The sequence below is a fragment of the Patiria miniata genome, unplaced genomic scaffold (assembly GCF_015706575.1).
Source record: "Patiria miniata isolate m_02_andy unplaced genomic scaffold, ASM1570657v1 HiC_scaffold_20, whole genome shotgun sequence".
In the NCBI taxonomy this organism is placed as follows: domain Eukaryota; kingdom Metazoa; phylum Echinodermata; class Asteroidea; order Valvatida; family Asterinidae; genus Patiria; species Patiria miniata.
The window spans coordinates 19,162,027-19,187,587 of record NW_024037059.1 but is presented as its reverse complement, the minus strand read 5'-3'; the positions used below and the strand labels follow the sequence as shown (position 1 = coordinate 19,187,587).

Below are 25,561 nucleotides of genomic sequence, written 5' to 3'. Positions count from 1 at the left end.
TAAATACTGAGAAAAAAAAGGCATTTGTTCAAGCGAAAGTTGCCAATTTGTTTCCCCCGTAAACACTTTTACCCCACGATATACTATTTCTTTGAAATATGTGTAGTAGATATATCAGAGGTGACATACATCAATAAATCTGAAATTCCAAAAAAAATTCACCCCCAATGTTTTTGTTTTTTTGTTTTTGCATTTTCACTTGCAGTTTGTCATGCTGCAAATTTACAAAGAGTGGAAGGCTTTTCAGCTTTGACAAATTTTGTTTTCAAGTATAAAACAACCTTCATACTTCATTTTTTTTTATCATAATGGAACGCTTGGGCACTGAATATCAATGCTTCTCTAAAAAATGTGTGATGTGTCAGTTATTTTCTGAAGTGAAAGGTGTTTTTGTACTATTGTAACAATGTGAGAATGTTGTACATTTCCTTTGATACATTCTTTATTTTTCTTTTGTTGCAGCCAATCCGTGTTATCCCAATCCATGTCAGAATAATGCCACATGTGTCATCATTGAAGACGATGTCTTTGCCTGTCAGTGCCCTGCTGGATACGGTGACAAAGATTGTGGGGAAGGTCAGAATTTTTTTTTTTAATTGATTCATCCAAAATATTAGGCCGTCTGTATTTATATTCATTCCTGTTTGTTCAAACCAGTTCGCGCCGGATGATGTGTATGCGCGCAAAGGTTTTGCGGATAAACACGCAAGGAGCAAGGTCGGAAATATCTGTTTGCGACCCGCTCGCAGCGTGCGAGGCCGGAAATATTAGGGTGTGCTACCAGCAGATGACGGCCTGAAAACCCGTCTGGTATCGAGGTTTGGAAAAACAATCCTGCGCCTGGGTCAGGTCAATGTCAAAATAATCCAGGCACGAATTGGTTATAGGTAGAGTACATCATTTGCAGCTGTCCAAAACAGTAAATGACCGAAGTACAGTTGAAAAGCTTACTTGGTTCAAAGATAGTTATGGCACTAAACTCCCTGTGAAATTATTCCTTCTGGCATGCTGTCATTTTGAAAAAAAACAAAAACAGTGACAGAAGGTCGTTTTCAAAGATGTGTCTAAAGACTCATTTTTGGAAATTTCCAAGTGTTGACACAATGCACATGAACGCGCAGTTGCTATAATTCGGTCCTTTGCATGACATCGCGTAGCTGCAATCGGCTGATTGAGAACATGTCCTGGACACTTATTTTGGGCACAATTTAAACATGACCCGGCAATTTTTGAATTGAAATTGAGTAATTGTTACGTGGAACTTGAGATTTTTAACTCCAGAGAGTTAAAAATGGCATATCCCTCATCACAGTAGTCAACAATTGTTAAGTAACACTGAATATATAATTATATCACACGGAAACGATGGCCCGAGCGTCCATGGTCCTCCATTGATTTGATGACAACCCCCTCTCACTGCGTCGTATTTTCAGCTCTTGCACGCTGCACCGTATCAGGCGACCCACACATTGAAACCTTCGACGGCGTTCGCTATCACTTCAGTGGAGAATGCGAATACATTCTCCTTCACAACTGCTTTGAGGACGGCGACAAGTTTACCGTGACCCAGGTCACCGAGAGGTCGGACGAGAACCCCAACGTCGTGACCACAAAGATGATCAAGATCAATTCATCATCCGAGGCGTATGGCTATGTAAGTCAAAGTTTCTGTTTACATGTGGGGAATTTTTATAGTACAAAACAAACATCGCGGGATCCACAGAAATTGTTCGTTAGAGCGATCATTCGTTATAGCGATTTTAAGCTGCCGGTGCTTTTCAATTTTCAATAAATAGTGCCCTTCAGAACTTTACCCTGAACACCCTGGTAGTTACTGAAAGACGACTAACCGAGTAATCATTTGTTTTACGTCACAAGTAATCATTTGTCTTACATCGCATAAAAAACATTCCCCCCCCCCCAAAAAAAAATTAATTTAGGTTCCATTTCTGAAGAATCGCCCAGCTGTGTATTCAAAAAGCAAGCTTGACTTCCGTTAAGGGGTTACTTGTACACGGGAGTCTTCAAGTTGCATTATTTTGATAGAAATTTGCATTACTTTGATAGCGACGTAACTGGAAATATATTTTCTCTGTACCCGCTAATCGTGCAAGCCTTTTTGTGCATGGAAAAAATGTGAAGTAGGCCAACCGGGAAACTTTCAAATTTTCTGAGCAACAACGGTTTGAATTAGCCTACATACAATGTGTTTCATAAATTTGAATCACACTTAACATTTTGTTTTATATTTCTTGTGCCACTACCAGCAACTTGAATTGCGCAGAGGTTTCATCCTCCTGATCAACGGCCAACGCGTGATTCCCCCGCTCATATTGACAACGCAACAGATACATTTCAGTGGCTCTTGGATGGTGAGTACATGTTATACAACATCAACAATGAAATACGTCATTACAAATGGTGTCATTGAAAAAATGAAGGTGGTGAATTCAGAACTGAGAAAATTTGTTTTGTTTAGAGCAAATTGTAGTGTTTTGTGTGGCTGCAGAAGAATTTGAAATTTGAAGTAAAATAGGTTTGCCACATTTTTTACATTCACATGTTGCCTGATTTTTAATTGGCTTCCCCTCCCCTTGAAAACCTGCATACAACAGCCAAGCCTTCCATTAACCCTTGCATGTTGTACTTCCGTACACTCCTCGGGCCTTTAAAAAAAAAAAGTGACACACAGACATCAGACAGACAGACAGACAGACAGCGTATGATCTTTTAATATAGGATTGTTTATGGTACTGAAACCAAGGATTCCTCCAAAGCACCCTAGGCACTGTAGCTTGAAAGCCTGAAGAAACCTGTGGAGAGGAGACAATGAGAAGAAATTACAGTTTTAGAGGTGGGAGGAAAACCCCAGAAGAATATTCTAGGGGAAACCCACGGAATCAGGCAGGGACTGAAAACCCAATCCACATATTGGCCCAGGCGTGATTCGAACCCGGGTCACAGCGGTGGAAGGCGAGGAAAGAACTTCTTCGCCAACCTTTGGTGTGGATGCACATTTGAAAGTACAAGTTTGCCCTCTACATACCAATAGGTACACAAATGTTTAACGTATTATTTAATTAACTCTTTTGCTGTCCTTTGTATTAAACCAATAGGTATTGGTAGATCACTATCTGGATTTGGTTATGAGATGGGACGGTTACAACCACGTGGATATCTTCGTTCACAGCAAACTCGGTGAAGTTTGCGGACTTTGCGGCTTTTATGATGGCGATTCTTCGAACGACTTCCTCATGCAAGGCGGGGAATCTGTAAGTTTTGGTTCAAACTCTTAGATCGAATCATATTTGACTTTGATTTCAACAAAATAATGGGAATCCTTTTCGATTGACAGTCACAACCACGTGAGTAGTTTGTGCGTTATAAGAACAGACGTTCACATCATGTACATGACTAACAGGCTACAGCAGGCCTATGGTTGGATCGCAGCTTGTGAGATCATTTTGAACTCGTTCAACCCTAACTCCCTAGCATCTGTTACTAGGAACTGGACCAAGTCCATCAACATCCATCAATCACTGTGCTTCCAATACAAAACTGTACATTACAGAATGGAATCCACCACTGACGCACTGGTTGACATTCATGGACTTGCTACACATGGCTTTTATCACAACAGCAGTACAGGAAGCTAGGCAAAATCAATCGGATACCCCTAGCACTGCTGCAGGCCATCAGGCCCAAGTCCATCACACTCCATCAATATTTAGTCACGCCAGGCCTTCTGAACCAAATCCCCCAAAATCCACCAAAATTGGGGATGAATTTTGAGGGAGTTGGGGTCATTAGGATTAAAGGATAGTCTTACTTCCAACGTCTTATCCTTTCCTTGACAGACCTCCGATGCGGTAGCATTTGCCAACAGCTGGGTCCATCCTAACAGTACCTGTGATGAGGCAGTTGCAGTTCCCAACGGATGTGAGGGCGACGCAGCCCTGTCAGTCTCGGCAGACAACGCCTGCAATGCCATCAGAGACGTCGTCGGTAAGTCTGGCATTCTACCAGTATTATGGGCTTCCTGCACTTGCTGCGCTAGCCGTCCATCTGTTCCCCCAATCGGAGTGTTTGATAGAGAAACTCGGCTTTCTGCCCCTTCTCATCATTATCCGCTCCGTTCACAAGTACCCCCTCACCGGCAAAGAGAGTACAGTTGGGGGTGACCGACCGACGCCATCTTGCCTGACTGCAATTCATTTGCCGCGAAGCGCGGCCACTGTGTGTACATAGTACAAATCCCCTGGTGTACGTGCGTCACACACAAGGAACGGCGCGCGTCAACCAGTGAAATGTCCCGCCCATGGGACGTCGTTGCAAGGTAAAAGGGCGCCCTCTTTTGTCAGCGCATGGAGCCCATACTGTTGCAGTACCTAGTTGTAGACAAAAAGATATTCCAATAGGTTGTCTTCCACGTGCTGCATCTCTTTGGAATTCCTTGCCTGGTGTTTGCTTCCCTCCAACCTATGATCTGTCTTGTTTCAAGAGGAATGTTAATTCCTTCCTCCAGTTTTCCTGAGTACCTACTCTTCCGTTCATTTTGCTTGTAGCCCTGTACCTGGAGTGGCTTTTAGCATTGTTCACAGACATGCATCTTTTCCTCGGATCCGCTGATTTCCTCGTTTTTTACTTCTCATGAATGCCATTACAAATTGAAAAACACTGTATGAAGTCTTGTGTGGTTTGGAATTTCCTCGTTTTTTTCTCTTCTAAATTCCCAGTTGCATGTCTATGTTCAGGGCAAATATGCATTAAAAAAGTTGTCAACTGTTGCAATTACGTTACTTTTTCTGGTCACGCTCTGTTTTTTTACACAGGTTCCCTGGCCGCTTGTCACGATGTCATTCCCTTCCAACCTTTCTATGACAAATGCCACTTTGATGTATGTAAGTCCCTGCCTGATACCTCGGCGCGCTGCGCACACATACAAGACTACGCCCAGCGCTGCATCAACGCAGGCGTGGATGTGGGACACCAGTGGAGAATGGAGCGAAACTGCTGTAAGTATCACATTAATATTGTCCTGATAATTATTAATAATTAATAATAATAATTGTCCAAATATAGATTACCCAGGATTGGACATTTGGGAGACATCCCCATAGACTTGTGCAATTTTTCAAACTTCAATGTCCCCTAACCCAATATTCCCTTGTCCTTTTTCCACGAATGTTGGTATGTTTACTAATTAGACCACAAGCAACAAATATAATCTAATTGCGACAATAAAATTGTGCCTCTAAAGGGGGGCTGTGACATTAGGGAGACTTGAATATGTCAAATGACCGATGTCTCCCATCGTGCGAAGAAATTACGATACCGTGTATCCTTAATGGTACCATTACACATATTTGTTTATACATGTAGTTGTAAAATTTCTCCTTAATTCTGCTTGAAACACTTTGTTTGGTAATAAACCAGAATCAATAAAAAAAAATATAAATAATTCTGTGTAGAGGAAATTATGCAAGAATCATCTTGATACTACACAATAAGTAAATCATAGGTTTATTGTCTTTGTTATGGAATGTATTGTGTCTGAGTGCCTACATGTTTATCAGCAAAGTAGTTTTCGATCCAAATGTGCAGCTTAGCCCATTGGTAACTGTACCGCCCCAAACCGCCCTGCCTTTCGCTTTCTGTAACACCTGAGCACTCTATGCTTTTATGACGTCATCAGTGAATAAACACAGTGTTATACAAAGTAGCACAGTTGCAAACAGGTTAATCCTAACAAACCTATGTGGTGATTGACTGTAGAATCATTTACGATGGGTTCAGTATCAGAATGCATTTACAAATTCAAACGTCCCTAGTCGAATGTCAAATGTTGTCACGAGCATGGCTATTGATAACCAGTATTTTTTATATTGTGTCTTAAATACTGTAATTTTATTGGTCTAGAACGTCCATGTGTTCAGTCTATAAAAATAACCATTTACTTATTGTACCCTGCGTTGCTTATAAATCACATCATATACACTGCGTTGCTTATAAATTACCTCTTATACACTGCGTTGCATATCAGTTACCTCATGCAGGGCTTTCGAAAACAAATCATTGGCCAAAAAAACAAACAATTGCCATAACGAACAGTCGTTTTAATGAACAATCTTTTGTGGACCCCATTTGTAACACTGACATTCTGTTATGGGAGACTTGACAATTGCAACTATCGTGTAACCATCACATCTTCCAGGAAGGATGGTGAGACCACGATTTATCACTCACCGAGTACCCAGGACAAAAGCCTCATAACATCTCCTTCCCTTGTTTCTTCTCATTCTTCTTCCGTCTTCCATTCCTCTAGTCTCCGAATGCCCCGAGCATTCTCATTTCTCCTCCTGCATCGGGTCTTGTCCCGCGTCCTGCCTCGGGGAGCGGGTGTACGAGGACCCCAGACGCTGCGTCACGTACTGCAACGACGGCTGTGAGTGTGACGAGGGGTATTACCTGAGCAACGACCGCTGTGTGCCTGAAGACGAGTGCGGTTGCCTTATACCTCATGAGATATCGGAACTGGCAGTCGTACCGGTAGGTGATCATCACATGATTCGACAAGGGGCTTTTCACAGGCGCAATCACGGGCGTCGCTAGAGGGATGGGGGGTGTCACACCAGTGTTTGTTTTTGTCTGCAAAATTGTCCTGTGGGCAAAATTAATTGGTCATCGGCAAATGTGATTGGATGAAGAGTACCATCTATTGTCCGATAATGCTTATTACATGATTGTTAACTTTGAAAAGAGCAACCTATAGGAAGATAAGTGTCACCCCCCCCCCCCCCCCCTACACACACACAAGTGTGTATTTGCCTGCAATCGGGGATCCCCTATTGCCCCTCGTTTGTTTGTACTTTAATTGTTTAGGAAGACCTCTCATATGTTTTGTACACGAATCCAAATTGGGGACCTCTCGGGAATTTGGAATCTATTGTCCTCTATTGTTCAACGTCCCCTATTGAATGCAGAAACAAACTCATGCACATCTTCGGACACACCCGCAATCGTGGACCCCGTCTTGTCCCTAGTCCTCATTCCTTGTTTCTACTCTTTAACTTTTTAGCAACAGCTCTCATTGGTTTTGTACACAAATTTCAATCGTGGACGTTTGGTTAATCGTGGACGTATTGTTTGTGCCCTAACCGTTTCGTCCTAGGTGATCGATTGCCGGTGTTTACATATCCCTTTAACAGTTTACAATTTGTTAAGTAGATTCAGGGAACATGATTGAGAATGGTTTCCTGCTGAGTACGGTCTGTGTTTCTGTCTCTCTCCTGCCTTTAGGTCGGCTATATCTACATGACCGAGGGATGTGATCAGTCCTGTGAGTGCGGAGCGGACGGAACACTGACGTGTATGAACGTCACCTGTAATGAGAATGCTGAGTGTCTGGTAGTTGATGGGGTCCAGCGTTGCGTATGCACTGGCGATTTGGTCGGAGATGGACTGCAATGTAACCGTGAGTACATTACATTCTTTTAAAGCCAGAGTCCATCATTTGCAGCTATCCAAAAAGTAACTGGCATAATTATTGTTGAAAAACATACTTGGTTGAAAGATAGTAAGGGGACTAAACTCCCTGTGAAATTATTCTTTCTGGCAAGCTGTCATTTTGAAGAAATCAACAAAAGAAGGCCTTTCCAACGGTGCTAGCACCATAGGAAATTAAAATTATTAGTTCGTTTTGTTATTCAGCGAAGCGTGCGCAAGCATTGGCACGACGCACATGCGCGCGCGGTTGCTATAATTCGTCGAATCAGTGCGCGACATCGCGTAGCTGCAAGCGGCTCAGTGAGAACATACCTCAGACGCTGAATTCAGGCCAATTCGAAACATGATTCAAGAAACTTTTGATTTGAAATCGAGATCCTAGAATGTTGTTTTTCTCAAATAAACAGCTGAAGCTGAGCTGAAACTTCATCAGGTTAGCTGTTCAGCACCCTTCTTTAGATCTTGAGCACTTTTGTTGCTTCAAACGAACAAAATGCACAAATTACAAATGATGGACTAAACCTTTAACATGGTTATTCTACTGCGCTCTACTTACCCGTACGGTAAGTATTCGCTAGTAGAATCGGCCCACACTTTGGTGGAAGGGGGAAAGTCATTTTTTTAACCAGTTCACGTCAGATGGCATTTATACACGCAAAGGGTTTGCGGTATTCGGAACAGATGACGGATAAATACGCAATGAACGAGGCCCGCCTACTACCCGCAGATGACCCATCTGGCATCGAGGTTTGTGAAAACAATCCTGCGCCTGGGTCCGCTCATGTCAAAATAATCCCGGCGCGAACTGGCTAAAAAAAAAAATGGAGCAATTTCATTAAATGTTATTTCTGAATTGTACAATTCTGAAGTATTGTTTTAAAGCAAGTTTGGTTTTTCAATGTAACATTTCAGTCAGTTCAAGAAATCTAATTGCCTTGTTTTGTTCTTTCTTCTTTTGCAATGCAGCAAATCAGTGTGACACCAGTCCATGTTTGAACGGTGGAACGTGCCACTTGTCTGGCATAAGCTTCGTCTGTGTGTGTGCCCGAGGCTGGTCTGGAGATACCTGCACCCAAGGTAATTATATCCATTTGCGGTTATTCGGTTTTTTTCCTCTTGAATGTTGACAACGGAACAGCACAGACATGACAGACGATCTCGAAGAGGCCGCTGGGTATTTTTGGGTTTTCTTTTTTTTTCTTCTTGTATTATTTTTTTCTGTTACTTTAATTGAAAATTAACTTTCGATTTTCAGTTATTTCCTTTAAGCCACCCACCCACAATTTCGAAAAAAGATCGGAATTTTTTAACATTGACTGCTCTGAATGGCCCCTTAGTTGTGTTGTAAGTGATGTTACTGAGCAAGTGGTAGAACTCACATCACGTGACATTCGACTCCTGGATGTGGATCTGGCAAACAACACATCTGCGCTTAAATATCCCAGGGTTGGGAGGGGATTCATCCAAGGTGGGGACTTTGGCTCAAACACTCAGGTCTCGTTAAATTGTGGAGGTGCCTATAAGCCAATACTTGGTTGGTAAAAGTTTGAAGTGTCTAGAACTTTAAAAAATCACTGTGACCTTTTTTGAAATGAAACACTATCCGCTCCGTTCACAAGTACCCCCTCACCGGCAAAGAAAGTACAGTTGGGGGTGCCGACCGACGCCATCTTGCCTGACTGCAATTTTGCCGCGACGCACGGCCATAGGTACCATGCCACTGCGTGCACATAGTACAATTCCCCTGGTGTACGTGCGTCACACACAAGGAATGGTGCGCGTCAACCAGCTAAATGTCCCGCCCATGGGACGTCTTTGCTAGGTAAAAGGGCGCCCTTTTTTGTTCGCGCACGGAGCCCATAAAGGGGTTATCACATGTAGCAGCCCCCTCCCCCTTCTCATGAAAGAAGTATTGTTACATCAATAACAGTTGTTGGTGCATTGACAAAATTCGCATTCAACAAAAATTCCCAAGGATATATAACAAATAATGAAATTATAAAAAGAAATTCACTGTCAATTTTACAAATCAAGGAGTAAATTTTTAAAGTGAAAAGTTACAAGGACTTAGTGATATGAGTTGACTTGTGTTGATCATGACTGCTATGAATTGCAACTGTTGGTGGCTATTAAAACCTGTTTAAAATGGTGACTAGATTCTGCTGTACTTGTTGCATTGGAATGTGTTCTATTTTTAGTTCATTGGGTCGACGAGATGTGTTTACTCTATAGTCGCGTTCCCTAATGTGGCGCACTTTGAAGCTTACCCGACTTTCCTCATGTAGTGTTGCCAAACCTCTTTGTTGACAAACCTCAAATTCATGCAGTAAAATATTAGTACTTTTACCTTATTAATGCTTGCTATTTGACGTCTGTGAACAATTTCGGTTTCATAAAATTTAATCCGAAATTCAAAAACGGTGGCGTCTGGAACAAATTGGCGGAGTGTTTCCTAACATGGCGCACTTGAATAAATCTCGGAAATTTCCAAATTAACATTTAAGAATTTCTGTAAACTTGATAAATTCTGATAAATAATTATTATCTCTACTTACATACCTAGCTAGATGTTTGTCAGAAAATTATTTTCTTATTTTTCGCGGCATTTTCCAAGGCTTCACTTTGCACTGGAAAATAAAATCTAAAAATTGCGCCAAAATAATTTTTTCTTCTGACTTTGTTACGGGTAAATTAACTCGCGATTTATGAACAGGAGTGTTTAGAACTTGATGAAATTTCACTTTCCGTGAAATTTCAGTTAAAACTTTTGCTCTAGGTAGGCGCTACAGGTGAAAAATCAAAGTGCACCACGTTGGGGGCCGTGCCACGTTAGGGTACATCATCAATATCAGCCTTGTCACTAAACTGAGGGTGTTTGACTTGTTTTTATTTGACAGAGACTAGGTACTGCTTGACCTATGGGGACCCCCACTATCTCACCTTTGACGGTGTCTTTTATGACTTCATGGGCGAGTGCTCCTACGGGCTCGTTGTGGATACTAATGAAGCTGTGGTTTCAGTGATCCAAGTCAATCAGAGAGTGGCCAACACTTTGTACACCGCGATGAAGGAGTTGATCATAATTTATGGCGGCAGGGTATGTACATGCAGTTGCGGCAGGTTTATAGTTGATTGGATGAAATGTTACAAATGGATGGATGTCGTTTTCATTGATTTTCGTGATTTTTTTTGATAATATGGTCATGAAAAAAATCATGGAATGTTGTTGTCCTCAAGGTGCAGGAACACCTGGGTAAGGGTTGATAAGAAACGGGTTGTTGCGTGATGTTTAAGACAACATAAGGTTGTTACAAATGAATTGGAAAACAAATTGTGGAGTCTATTCTCGAAGAAGTTATTTTATAATAAACTGGCAAAATGTCAAGAGAAGGAATTGGCAATCAACGTTTTTTTTTTTGGTGTTTTTTTTGTTTTGTTTTTTTTGTAGATTGTGTGATATTGGTTCCTTTTAACCAGGACTACAATTGTTTTCTTCCTTTTCTTGGGTTTTTAGGAGATCAAGTTGGTGCCAGATGTGGGTGTCTTGGTAAACGGTTTGCTTCAGACTCCGCCGTTTTCTGCCACTTCAGGGCTTCAACCGCTGGTGGTTCGCCAAGTTGGCAATTACATTGTGAGTATATTTTCTTCGTCTTTTTTTTTCGGGGGGGGGGGGGGGGGGGGTTGGGTTTGGGTATGTTAAATTTTAAAATGGCCTGGTAGATTAAATGTTAATGTAACCATTGAAACAATATATACTACGTTAAATGGGCCACTCCTCTGTTGATACTTCGTCGCCTGTTGTAATGGGATTTTTAGCAGGGAAACATCACGTTTTAACACTGGTTCACTTACATGCTTTAAATTCCTTAATTTCTTAGGAAGTGCTATCACTCTCTTAATAGGAATTCAGGAATTCATTGAATATTTATATGAAAAAGCAGGGCAGTGTTTATATGAAAAACATTGTATATGATGTACACAGTGGTGGCCAACTCTATAAGGCTACGCATTCGGGATGTTTTGTCAAAATAGTGCCATGACGTTGGTATGAAAATGTATTATGCAAGTCACAGAGTGTAGCTGATGTCACCTTCATTAAGCCTGACGAGACTTACTGAGTGCTGGCGTCAGCCCCGAGCATCAGGGGGTGGAGGGGGGGGGCATACTACCAATGAGGGACGCCCACTACCATAAAAATTACATATGTATGGCTTTGGCCATTGGGGGCCAATTGCTCGCCGAGGCGGGCCAGGCCACACCAGCCCTCCCTCCCCCCCCCCCCTTGGCGACAGGCCTGGGCTTACTGCTGACAGTGGAGAACAAAAAAATGGGTCAGAGTCTTATTGCAGCTGACAATCCATCACTTATAAGCCCGCCTTGTTGTCTGTGTAGGTCGTGAAAATGCGGGATGTGTTGGATCTGAAATGGGACGGTAGACACAGTGCGGACATCGATCTGCTCAACCCTCAGGGACCCATTTCTTACAATGGTCTGTGTGGCAATGCCAACGGAGACGACACAGATGACCTTGACGATGGAAACCCTTCAACGGTAGGGTTATTTACGCTTTTGTCTCAATTAATTTGATTTTATGAATATATTGAACAAGCTAACAGTAAATTTGAATTATTTCGCTTTTTTTATTAAAATCATTCAGTTTGAACAAAAATGACCTTTATTTTGTATGTTATACAGTTGCACCATTGGAAGGAAATTTAACAACCTTCAAGATTTTGTTGCTGCATTTGTTATTTAGGATACCTCATTGATGATTTAATGTTTTTTGGGCTTAGATGCAGCGCAGGATTTTTTGTTTGTTTGTTGGGAAGGAGGAGGGGTGCATGAAATATTTTCATTTTGGTGCAGGGTCTGATACAAAAATCATATAGGTTGTGGCCAACCCTTTTTCACATAAAGCATATCTAGCAGTGGCTACTAAATGGTACCCAATGTACTCAAGCATCTGTAAATCAGTATTTTTGGACCGTACTTTTTGCAGACGTAGGAAGGGGAGGGGCTATTCTAATTTGTATGGGGGAGGGGTGGGGCTTCAGAGAATTGAGATGTACAAGACACTGTTTTCGTGAGATTTCTATATTTATTGTTGCTGCTACCCTACAGGATAATTCCCCGCACAATTTTGGGAATAGTCAGATGGTCGACCAAATGCCCTGTCCCCAAAATGCAGTGAATCAATCTCATCTGTGTGCTAGTGCTTCACCGTTTGGTAATGGGGAGTTTGCTGATGCAGCGTGCCAACCATTAGATATGAACCACGGTAAGTCATCCATAACCCATTCACATGATAAACACTGTCAGTCAAAATGGCCATTGCAAACTGGGGTCGATTCCATGGAGCTTGGGAAGCATAAAACCTTGCTTAGCACAGGGGCCAATTTCATAAAGCTGCTAAAGCACAAAATTTGCTTAAGCACAAACAAAAATTGCTTAATACAATAAGGTTAACGGCCAGAACTCCATGCGATTGATATGGAAAGTAAACAACAGCTAAATACCAGTCACAAGCAATGTGAGTTTGGGCCAGTAAACTGATTATAAAAAAAAGCAAGGTTTTGTGTGCTTAAGCAAATTTTGTGGTTAAGCAGATCTATGATTCATGGCTCTGCTTATCGCAGAGTTCCGCGCTTATGATCACCATTCTGTGCTTACGGCACTAGCAGAAGCATATTCTGCTAACCCTATAAGCACAGAATCCTTAATTATGGGACGTGTACGCATGAGCACAAGCCCAAATTCCTTGCTGACCTTTGAAATACGCTTGCCGTGAGCACAACAGTTTCTGCTACAGCAAGCGGGATTTTTTGTATTGTCCATGGTACCGTAATTAAGCAGAGCCAAGAAACTGGGCCCAATTTCATAGCACTGCTTAACAGTAAGCAGAAAAGATGTGCTTACTATAGCAGAAAATCATGCTGCTGCTTAAGCACTATTTCATGCTAACAGTTGCGCGCGCATGGTGATTTCTATTGTTACGTCACTGATTTAAGCAAAGTTTTCTTCTGGGGTTAAGCGTGCTTTATACTGCTTAACGGTCCCTATGAAATACATGGAGGCTCGGTAAGCACAAAGTCGGCTGTTAAGCAGCGCTATGAAATTGGGCCCTGGGCCTGGTACAAATACCAAGGAAGTAACCAATTACCAGCTAAAAATGTCCTGCAGCTTGTGAGGATTTTGGTGGATTCAGGATAACTCCATATTGGAAAGTGGAGGGATTTTGATTCAGGACAGCAGGCCTAGCGGTGCTGCATGATTTTGATGGAATCAGGACAACTCGTTATTGAGCAGTTGGGGGACTTTGATGGATTCAGGATCTCAACAGTTCAACTCCTTGGCTATGTGTACAAGGTATATGTACTACACTGGTGGATTCTGATGGACTCACTCGTGGATTCTGATGGACTCAGGACACCAAGATTTTTTTTGCAGACAAAACTGGTGGATTTTGGCAGATTCAGGATACTTTCTAGTAAAAGTTCTTAAGGAATTAGGGTTAAGTTGCCCAGGAGTATTCCTACTCAGCAATATTGTGCAATTGGGCCCTGCTCAATGAAATACCATTACCCCTAAGAAGTCAGAAATTTACTGGTATCTAAACTCATTCTTCTTCTTTTTTCTTTTTTTAAGTTGAACAAAGAAATTGAATGGAGCGGGGTTTGAACCTATTGCTGTTCCGGTGCTCTTACCAACTGAGCTATCAAGCCCTATGTTGGCGGTCCCCTCATTTGTCAGTGTCTGTGTTCAAGAGGTGCTAAGTAAACACCACCCATTATTACAATGCACCTAGCATAGAGCTATATTAAATTACTAGAGCGCTAACTCTTCATTCTTGCGCGCGAAGACGCTTTGAAGCCGCTCTGGGCGCAGACATTTTGAATTTATGTGCGTGTTTGTAGAACACAATCAAAATAGATGGATTGATTTTTTAAAGTGTGCTCTAAATGCAACGCGGAAGTAGAAGATACGCAAATAACTTAAGCGCGTCATGACGGTTCAAAAAACGTCACGGCGAAAAGCATCTGCAGCGGAGGGACGCGCACACGTTGCGCTGCTTGCGTAGAGCAAAATGAAACGCTCATTTGCTGATCGTGCGTTTCGGTTTTGGGCGTATCGCCTTCGATGACGCACCGGTATGGAATACAAACACAGATATGCAAATAGCCGTACAAAAGCCGTACAAAATGTCGAGTTTTCCGTAGGTTTGTGCACAAACATGGATGCGCCCATCAGGCATTACTTTGTACATCGGGTTAGCACTCTAGTAATTTAATATAGCTGTATGGCACCTAGTCAGTTGCCCTTTGTGGTTTTGTTGAAAACTTTTTTTTTTTTTTCCTGTTTGACTTTGTTCCCCTAGATGCTTTCCCCTTCCAAGGCTGTACCGAGTTTGCTCCAAGTTTCCACACGGCATGCAGATATGACGTCTGTGCTATAGTCGAGGCCAACGCTAACCTAGCTGTGCCCATTGCATGCGGAGTCATTGCCACCTATGCACAACTCTGCCAAGATCTGGGCCACACCATCAGTGAATGGAGAAGTGCAAGCGTATGCCGTAAGTCCTAGGGAACTCAGATGCCAGTCAAAACGATCACAGATTCAACACATCAAGTCTTGGTTTAGCCTGTTGCAATCATTGTATCTGTTGTAGAGACTTATCGCTAAATGTTACGTCAATTAAAAAGGGGCCACGTTTTCATCTAAATTGGGTTCTACGCAAACATGTTGTGTATTAGTTCCATTGACCAGCTTTTATCTTAGCTTGTCTCATATCACTATTTTGGAATTTTTATCTAAGTATTTTGATGCGCAATATGTTGTTGTTTCAGTATTTTTCTCAATATATGTTGATGCATTTTTTTATTAAAATGTAGAATAACCTGTTTTCAAACTGCATTTCAAGCCAACGTAGACATCAATGCACAAATGTTTAGTTATATTTTCTTGATCATATTCTACACTTTTGAGTGGTCCCGATCTTGTGTTTTGGGTGATATCCAAACTGCCCCCCCCCCCCAAACAAATAAAATTAAAAAAAAATAATAAGTCTCCGGTTTCTGGTATGCGCGCGTTGCTGTAGCCATTTTTTTTTTCAATGTAAGATGATGTCTCAAAACCGCCAAACTCACTGGTTTGACTGGAATCCTGCTGCTGCACAATTTTAAGGTGTTTTTAATGGGGTTACGATCGAGTATAAGCTTTATGTGGCCTCTCTTGGCTCCCATATATTTTGCACTAAATTTAGTTGGGCACCATTTGCAGTCATCAGCCGACATTTGAAGAAAAAAAAAAAGTAAAAAAAAAAAAAAAGCTGTGTCGCCGCACCACTTTTGGGGCAAGCTCCATACTAGAAAGTGAAGACTTTTTTGTTTGTCTAGCAGCACTCTCTCTTGTCTCACACAGCCCAAGTTTGCCCGAGGAATTCTGAGTACTCCCTGTGTGCCGAACCCTGCCCACTGACCTGCAGGGATCCCAATGGAGACGTGGGTAGCTGCTTTATGCGCTGTGCTGAAGGATGCCAATGCAGGCAAGGCTACTACCAGGATGGTGACGAGTGTGTCCCCCGAAGTCAGTGCGGTTGTCTGTATGATAGCGGAAACAAGTACCTCAAAGTACGACTCTTCATCTTTACCTTACCAACCGTTGAACACTGCTGTCAGTTTACTTGTATCGTGACCTCATGGCATGTAGTGGTTTGGGTCTGTCCGTTATTAACAGCGGCCATGCCCCAACACGGTCATTATCACGCCGTGAAGACTGGTTCCTCACAAGGGCGGATCCAGAGGGGGGGGGGGGCCAAAGGGGCCCCAAAACGAAACCATTTTTTTCATTTTTTATGTGACATCGCAATAAAGGCAGGCAATGAGTACACCACCATCTTTTCCTCAAAAAAACATTGGTTAAAGTGGTCAGAAATTGCCACAGATCGCACCACAGAGCATCTAGAATCCAAAAAAATTTCGGGGCCCTTAAGCGGGCCCGAACCCCACGCCGTAATTTTTTTGACCCACTTTTTGAAAGGAACAAATTTTTTTTTTGGCTCCCCCCAAAAAAATTGTGTTCTGGATCCGCCCTTGGTTCCTCACGCTGTTATTCCCTTGTTATTAGATAGCGTATTTGTGAAACACTTAAAGGAAACAGGCAATAGGATTTTTAGGACTTAAATACATTTTACAACGGCTTTCTTGCCATGTATCTATGACTCTCCACCTTCTTTGTAGCAGTGAAAGGGAGAAATTTCAACATTTAAGTTTTATGCTTATGAAAATGTCCATATTCATGAGCCAAATAGTGATGTCATCCAAGGCAGAACAGTAGTGTCTCCATAGCTTTGTGTACAAATATATAATCTTAGTTTTCTTCATTTCTTCTTGGAGTAAGTTCCACTTTTTACTTGTTTATCATGTTACACAGCTTGTTTGGACAATAGCAGTGGCCAATATTTCTTCAAAACTGTTTTGTGGGTCATTTTGAAGGACTTACTTTTGTACTGTTAATTATGCACTTTTGACAGAATATTTTGTATTGTTCACATGCATACAAGGAGTGCCTTGTGTGACAAAAGCAAAATAGCGCCCTCTTACTGGTATTGATGAAAGGATTTGCTAATAATTGAAAAACTACCACTTTCTTGTCACTTCTAAGTATTAAGATCTTTTATGCATTGTTGCAACACGAAGTAATGTGCATGAAAACACGATGAGCTGAATTTCAACTGCAAGTTTCCTTTAAGACAGAAGGTTAACGTTGCATTCTTAATTCCTCTGATCCCGTAGCTGAATGATGCCTACTACACCGACACCTGCACCATGCGATGTACCTGCCCCGATGCATTTGGCGATGTTGTTTGTGTGCCGTCTACATGCCATGAAAACGCTACCTGCGAATTCGTTCACGGCATCCAAAAGTGTGTCTGTGATGAAGGTTTCGTCGGCGATGGTCAGAATTGTGTCTTTGAAGGTAATTTGAGTCAGAACTAGTAAACAGAAGGGCGTGGGTTCGAGTCCCACCCGAGTAAGCTCGTGAACTTCTTTCAAAAGCTCTGGCGGCACTGGAAAACTGTGCTCATAATACTGTGTCAGTGATCAATGCAGCAATTTTCTGTGAAAGATCATCTCATTATGATACACAAGGTGAGACTTCAAATCCTGTAATAGGTATATTCCCATTTCAACGGCTTTTTAAGGAACTGTTTAGAACGCGAATAAGAGAGGGCCCCTTTTTTGTTTACCAGTTTCGAAAGCCCGGTGGACAGGACACACACCACATGCGTGTTCTGGCTCACACGCGTATAGCGCCAACACACCACTAATATTGTAAGTGTACACATACTAAAGCAATACATGGTGTCTTCGCGTGAGCGTCAGGCCTCATCGGCAATGCTTTCAAATGTCTCTCCCAGTGGTCTCCCCCAACTCTCCCTTCCTTGCCGTTGAGGGGGTACTTGTGCACGGAGCCCATTATTGTGTGTAAGGTAACTGAACAGGTGGATGTATTTGTTCTTGTTCTCAGAGTGTGCCAATGATCCTTGCGCCGCCGGCACACAGTGCCTGAGGAGACTGGATGGTGACTCCGACTATGTGTGTGAGTGCCTCGACAACTTAATGATGGGCAAGGACTGCAACGTCCCAGCAGGTACAGCTGACATACTTTGGATATTTGCCGAGAAGAAGTTATGCTCAGAAATTTACCAAACACAGAAAGTATTTGAGCCACTAGCTAAAATGAGTCACTAGCTAAAACGAGTCACCAGCTAAAATGAGTCACCAGCTAAAATGAGTCACCAGCTAAAATGAGTCACCAGCTAAAATGAGTCACCAGCTAAAATGAGCCACCAGCTAAAATGAGTCACTAGCTAAAATGAGTCACTAGCTAAAATGAGTCACTAGCTAAAATGAGTCACCAGCTAAATTGAGTCACTAGCTAAAATGAGTCACTAGCTAAAATGAGTCACCAGCTAAAATGAGTCCCCAGCTAAAATGAGTCACTAGCTAAAATGAGTCACTAGCTAAATTGAGTCCCCAGCTAAAATGAGTCTCCAGCTAAAATGAGTCACCAGCTAAAATGAGTCACCAGCTAAAATGAGTCACTAGCTAAAATGTCTTGTGATGCATCCTGCTCTTGAGCAAATTTTTTTACTCAGATCACAAATTTTTTTTTCACCGTAGTTATGTAAACCAGATGTTTCACTCCACTTTTCATTATCATCCTGCATGAGGTAAAAAAGTTTTGTTGATCTCTCACGCTCGGTCATTTGGACTCGGCCAGTATGTGGAAAATAAAAAATAGGTGGCATGAAAAGAGCTTTCAATCTCTTTTACTTTTTTGTTGTTGTAGATTATAACAACCGTTTTGCATGTTACGGCGAAAGCTGCGGCACCACCTGGTTCGAATCGCTCAACTACCCTGAGCGCTACCCCAACTCCCACAAGGCTTTCTACCAGGTGTGGGTGCCGGGCGCAAAATACTTCCGCGTCACCTTTGATCCAACGTTTGAAGTGGAGTCAGACAGGGACTTCTTGTACATTGGTCCTGGCTTCCAGTACCCGCTGGGTCTGAACCAGGGCCCGCTGGTGACCGTACCTGGGGTCATCTATCAGCTGAACGGCTACACGACGCCTGGGCCCATTTACGTCGAGGGAGACGCAGCCTGGATGTACTTTGAGAGTGACGATCAAGTGGACGGGCGGGGATGGCATGCCGAGTTGGAAGCAGGTGGGTTAGTTTAAGATATTCATTAGATCCAAGATGGCGTAGAACTAAGAGTAGTAGCAATAGACAAATCCCAAACTAGCACTGAAACCAAAGCTACTAAGCAATTGTATGAATGGGGACCGAGGCTCTCGGCCTCAGTGGCAATCTGAAATTCCTGTTTTCAGACTGAAGACTGGGCCCATTTCATAGCTTGAATTTTACACATTTGTGTTGGGACGTTATTGTTTCCTGAGGAATTGCATTTAACATCATGTTGGTTCCATATCCTTATGCTTAAAGCTTCATACTTTAAACTCATGCACAGATTTCACTGCCAAGCAAATTTGTTAGGGTAACGGCAAACATTAAAATGAAACTTTCATAGTTGAAACCATGGAATTTACTTCACTTTCACTTGAAGTCGAGCCTTAAGCCAGAGGGAAATTAACAGTCTTTCAAAGGGTTAATTGAGGGACGACTGATAAGCACTTGTATTCAAATAACGTCAGTCAGTATGTTTTTTTGTAACATAATGCATTATATGCACCCAGAAGCCTCCAACACTTGTAGTGTAGGATTCAGGCAAAATTGTTGAGTGTAATACCGAAATGCAAAATGACTTGTGAGTGACTTCCATGCGTGATGCAACATTTTTTGTATTAACTATCCATTGTGTTATGCTTACTGGTCTTATTTTACTGGTCTTATTGTCCAAGCGCTGTATGTATGTTATAGAATCATCAGGGAATAAGTACAATGTGATACAGTGTAATACAATGTAATACACATGGTGGATTTGTGGTCCATGTTTTTCTCTCTCTAGTCTTTGAAGTCCTGCAAGGTTCACCCGTATGTTGGGACGGTTCGGAGACCAGACTCAGCGACACCACCTGGGATTACGGCAAATGTGACGAGTGTCAGTGTGCGGCTGGAGCTGTCATCACATGCTCATTGGTATGTCATGTGACCACTCTCTTTAGTATGTCATGCTCGCTTTGGTATGTCATGTGACTGCTCTGTTTAGTATATGTCATGTGACCACTCTCTTTAGTATGTCATGCTGCTCGCTTTGGTATGTCATGTGACTGCTCTGTTTAGTCTGTGTCATGTGATCGCTGTCTTTAGTATGTGTTTGTTCTCTTTGGTAAAGGCATGTGACCACTCTCTTTAATTTGTCATGTGACCACTGTCTTTGATATGTCATATGACTGCTCTGTTTAGTCTTTGTCATGTGATCGCTGTCTTTAGAATGTGTTTGTTCTTTTTGGTAAAGGCATGTGACCACTCTCTTTCATTTGTCATGTGACCGCTCTCTGGTATGTCATGTGACCGCTCTCTTTATCAATCATTCTCTTTATCAATCATACTTGTCAATTCTCAGGAGAATCGCAAATGATTTGCTTCTTTTTTGTTTTCTTTAGAATGCCTCTCAGCCAATCAGCTGTGACGCTAGCAGTGACTGCCCATCGGGCTCCACCTGCGTGTCACCTGACCAAGTGCCTCTGTGTATGGCTGAGCCTTGTGACGGCATGTACTGTGATGTGGGTACCATCTACGCCAACTGCGACGTGAACCCCCACTGTGCCATACTCACTATCTCTACTGATCTCATCTCCATTGCGCCGGTACGTCTACTAAATCCATCTAATCATGTTCAGAAAAATGAAGGTGTACACGGCCCAATTTCTTGATACAATGTGATACAATGTAATGCAATGGGATACAATGTGATACAATGTAACACAATGCCATACAATGTGATACAATGTGATACAATGTAATACAATGTAATACAATGTAATACAATGTAATACAATGTGATACAATGTGATACAATGTAACACAGTGCAATACAATGTGATACAATGTGATACAATGTAATACACAAGCTAATTCTTATGTATGTTTTTGGACCTGTTGCAGGGCACCACTGTATCAACCATCTGTGACAGCCTGATTGCCGCTGCAGAGGTTCTGTCCGTCGCTGAGTGCTTTGTCTTTGAATGCGCCGTGCGTCGCGATGCACGCAGGAAGCGGGCGGCCTCGGATGAGACCGTGCTGTTGGATATCTACCTGGTCAGTCAGAAAAAAAACCTTCTTTTTAAATGTAACAATTCCCAAGTATTACGTTCACCTCACTTGAAAAATGGTATCCTCACTCCCCTGAAAGGCAGTTTAATTGAAAAATAACCTGGAATTTCTTGGGAACTCTTCTATAATGCATTTTGTTCACTTGCCTGTCCCGCGCAACACCACTCAACGAGTTAAATTTAATACTTTTTGTAAGTCTCAGTGCTATTCATGAGGCATGGACATAAAGTATTGGGTCATGGTGGGTTTCAAAGAAATAATCTTCAAGAAAACGAATACTCAATGCTTACTGTGCATCCAAAAGTAAAAGTCTGCATTGCCTATTACACACCTGTTTTACCTTTCTTTTGTTACTGCTACACAAAATAGTGCTAACATGCTTATTTGGTTTAACCATACCCATCCTGGCAAATTCCAGCACCATATGGGAAACTGCACACACATATTTCTGACGCAGATTCTGGAGGTGTGCCAACCCAATGTAAAAGACTGTCAGTTTTAGGGGTACTGTACCCATCCTGACAGATTCCAACAAAACGTACCATTGGGGTTTGATGGGTTGAGGGTTGTTAGGGTTAAGGCAGGTTGATCCACTGTCCTGCTCACGCTCATGCCACATGGGTCTGAGTCGTCTTTGCCACAAGTCCTCCAAGGTTATCCTCCCAAGATGCTCTGTGTTGAATAACTAAGCTCGAAGATAGAATAGGAACTGTCACTTTCAAATCAATTCTCCAGTCTTAATTTGACAACAATTTCCCCCAACCTCGTATTTAGGAGAGTGGTTCCCCCGCCACCGGCCCTTCTGTCCCCGTTTCCCAAGACGGCATGACGCCCGCGGATGCTCTGGCTTTGACGCTGTATGAACGGCTGAGTCGGTATACCGGCATCTCCGATGGTTCCTTGCCCATCAACATCACCGATGTGATCTACCATGGTCCGAGACCAATCACAAAGGCGCCACCAACCAGCAGCTCTGAGAAAGTGACCGTGAAGAAGGTCACTGCAGGACGTAAGTACCATCGTCTTGGTCCTGGAAAATTGATAAATTGATCCCAATCAGAAGGTCACTGCAGGACGTAAGTACCATCGTCTTGATCCTGGAAGATTGATAAATTGATCCCAATCAGTCTTATAGAAATCATGAGGTATTTAGTTATCATCAGTCACTCCCTATGTAAAGGCAACTCAGTTTTAGTTAATGTCAATAGAACTTTAGGATGAACAAGTAACGTCAAATTTTATGTGGAAGGAGTGCCTTGGCCCAAGGGTCCAAAAATCACAGGTAACGTATTGAGATGCAACGTTAGTAAATTTGCTTTGATTTTTCTTCATTTGTTTTCTTCTGAATATCGACAAACTTATTTCTACAGTTATTTTAAAGTTGAACAAAGGTATCGACTGGAGCGGGGTTTGAACTTGCGACCTCGGGATTGCCGTTTCGGTGCTCTACCAACTCGGCTATCCAACACTATGTTGGCGGTTCCCCATTTTCAAGATCTTTTGTTCAATGGGCGCTAGTCAGAAGACATAAACCCATGCACCTAGTCAGTTTCCCTTTGCTGTTTATTTGCATATTTTTTACAGTAATTTAGAACCATTTATTTACAATAAATTCTCAATCGTATTTGTCTGTGTTCATACCCAACCACGTTTAGAGAATACAGCCACTAACTCAAGCTCTTACATTATTGATTCCTCAACCAGCTGTAGATTCCGGGATGCCCACATCCACCGTCGCCATCATCGCCGCCGGCGCCTCGGCCATCACCCTCCTCCTGGCCCTCACAGTGGCCATCTGGTGTCGTCATCACGGCCGCAGGTCCTCCAAGAAGACTATGACATTCCAAGACGCCTCGGAGGGAGCCCACGCCAACGAGGCCTTCGAGATGATTGATCACGGACCGGCGTTCTCCCGTGCCATCCCGCTGGATGACGGGACGGGTCATCAGGGTAATGTCTACGGAGTCAAGTATGACCTGGAGTCCTAAATGTACTTCAGTTTATTACAACGTTACAAGTCTTATATATGGGGTTAATTACAACGTTACAAGTCTTATATATGGGGTTAATTACAACGTTACAAGTCTTATATATGGGGTTAATTACAACGTTACAAGTCTTATATATGGGGTTAATTACAACGTTACAAGTCTTATATATGGGGTTAATTACAACGTTACAAGTCTTATATATGGGGTTAATTGGAAATATTCATACATGTGACTAGATCCTACCAAATGAGTCTTAAGATATTTTCTAGGTTGATCCATTTCCCATATGTACTTGTTGATATGCTACACAGTTTAATATTCTGATGAAAATGGATGTGAATTTTGGTGACAAATTCCTTCTTTATTCAGTTTGGTCTTACGGCCTTTTGCTCAAAATATTGTTTGATGGCCAGTGTCTAAAACGTATTCCATTGACTTTTGAAACATTTCGTATGATGGGGTCGCATAAACACCTGTAGCTGTAGAAATATATTCATAAATTGTATTAATAGTTTAGTTCGTCGTATATAATAGCAGAGATGCCAACTTTCGAATCCTTTTGTCAGGGAGGATTTGTAAAGTACAGCGTGCAATTAATGCGCAATTATATATATAGAGAGGGTGTTGATCGATTTTAGTACTAGGACACTTTTGTGAATTTACTCAGTTTTTATGAATTTACTCAGTACTATATATTTCAGTTGGAGTGAATCATATTGAATTATTAGTGATGTATTATATTTCAGTTTGAGGTTCATAGAAACTGCTGGTTTTTAGTAGAGAATAACTGACAGTGTGGAATTCTACAATCTTTTTTGTCAATGGACTCTGTGTACAAGTACCCCCTCAACGGTAAGAAAGAAGGAGACCACTGGGAGAGACATTCAAACGCATCGTCAAAGACACCTGACGCTCGCGCGAAGACGATACAACTTAAATTTCGCACTTTCAGAATAAAACAAGTCGTACATACTTCGCGCCACACTTTGCGATCCGGTATGCACCCGCAGTGTGTCCCATCCAAGGGGCTCTGGAAATTGGTGAAAAGCGCCCTCTTATTTGCGCACGGAGCCCGCAGAGTTTAAGGATTAGTTGTCGTCATGCTGTGCCAGTATGTGTGGCATTACTATGTAGCAAATACCACAGGACCATATTGAATGCCATCTTTGATGAGATGTGATTCACAAGTTGAAAAAAAAAAAACATTCATAAGAACTCCAGAAATTAATTGAAGTCGGAGTGGTGTTCTGTTCTATATTATGGTCTCTTAGATATTTCTGCATTGCAAGTAGCTTTTCCCTTTATGCGCAGATAATTATAACTATTGAAACAACCTTGCCAAAAACAGTGTTCCTCGCTGAAATGAATACCTCTTTTGTAATCTTTGGCTTTTAATATTTTGAATTTGTTTAGTATTAGTGACTTTTAATGATACTAATAATGTTTAGTAGTACCATATATAAAAGGTTTTTGTGACTGATGGTGAAGGTTTATTCCTTTGATATTACGATTAAGATGGAAATTATTTAGGTGTACCTGGGAATTTTTAAAAATATCATATCAAATATATATGTGAATTGTTTTAATGACAATGGAATGCTTTTTGTACAAACTTATATGAAATCTTAACCAAAAGTGGGATACTGTATGAGTTTACTTCGAAGTAATAATATTGGTATGCATATACGTAGTTGAGTAGAATTTAACAATTTAAAATGGTACTTATATTTTTATATTATGTAACTCCAAAAAAAACCACCCAAAACCCCCAAAACTAAGCGACATCTAACCTTTAGTAGGAACACTATTTACAACCTAGAGCCGTTTGGGAGATTACATATCAAAGTATTTCAGGATGATACAAACATTTACACCTAACTCCATCTAACTTCTGATGTGCAAGCCAGAGCTACAACTGTAGCACCAACAAATATCTTAAAAGACAGTCAGCAATGAAGACAAGAATAATTGTTAAAACACTTTACATTTTGCTTATAAAGTTGCTCTACTTTTGCTCTTCAACGTATAAAAATGTTTGTCTGAATATTTTTCCATGTGTATGTTTCATTTATAAAATGGAAAAACAACTCTGAAATTGGTTTTTAGTTTGGGATGCTTTGGCACCCATAGTGCACAAACGATATAGCCTGATTGACTCAAATTTGTAAAGTAATTATTTAGGTAAAATCACTCAAAAAGTTTATTTCTTTGACTAAGAATGTAAGGTAAACTAACCCCTTCCATTTTTTTTTTCAATTTTGGCA

At 41.7% G+C, this 25,561-nt stretch overlaps 1 protein-coding gene across 1 annotated transcript in view; it reads left to right on the top strand.

The window, feature by feature from the left end:
* The window catches only part of LOC119727754 (IgGFc-binding protein-like), a 150,493-nt gene extending 125,152 nt beyond the window's left edge, over positions 1-25,341 (top strand). Inside the window, 23 exon segments of the mRNA XM_038199799.1 lie at positions 463-576; positions 1,434-1,654; positions 2,268-2,372; positions 3,117-3,272; positions 3,858-4,005; positions 4,833-5,015; positions 6,326-6,549; positions 7,300-7,474; positions 8,473-8,583; positions 10,404-10,603; positions 11,021-11,137; positions 11,899-12,057; positions 12,628-12,784; positions 14,882-15,076; positions 15,925-16,133; positions 17,298-17,481; positions 18,034-18,156; positions 18,859-19,236; positions 20,039-20,169; positions 20,637-20,840; positions 21,139-21,291; positions 22,081-22,315; positions 23,011-25,341. Of these exon segments, the coding sequence (XP_038055727.1) occupies positions 463-576; positions 1,434-1,654; positions 2,268-2,372; positions 3,117-3,272; positions 3,858-4,005; positions 4,833-5,015; positions 6,326-6,549; positions 7,300-7,474; positions 8,473-8,583; positions 10,404-10,603; positions 11,021-11,137; positions 11,899-12,057; positions 12,628-12,784; positions 14,882-15,076; positions 15,925-16,133; positions 17,298-17,481; positions 18,034-18,156; positions 18,859-19,236; positions 20,039-20,169; positions 20,637-20,840; positions 21,139-21,291; positions 22,081-22,315; positions 23,011-23,294 (4,166 nt within the window). The 3' untranslated portion in view covers positions 23,295-25,341.
* The last annotated feature ends 220 nt before the right edge of the window (positions 25,342-25,561 follow it).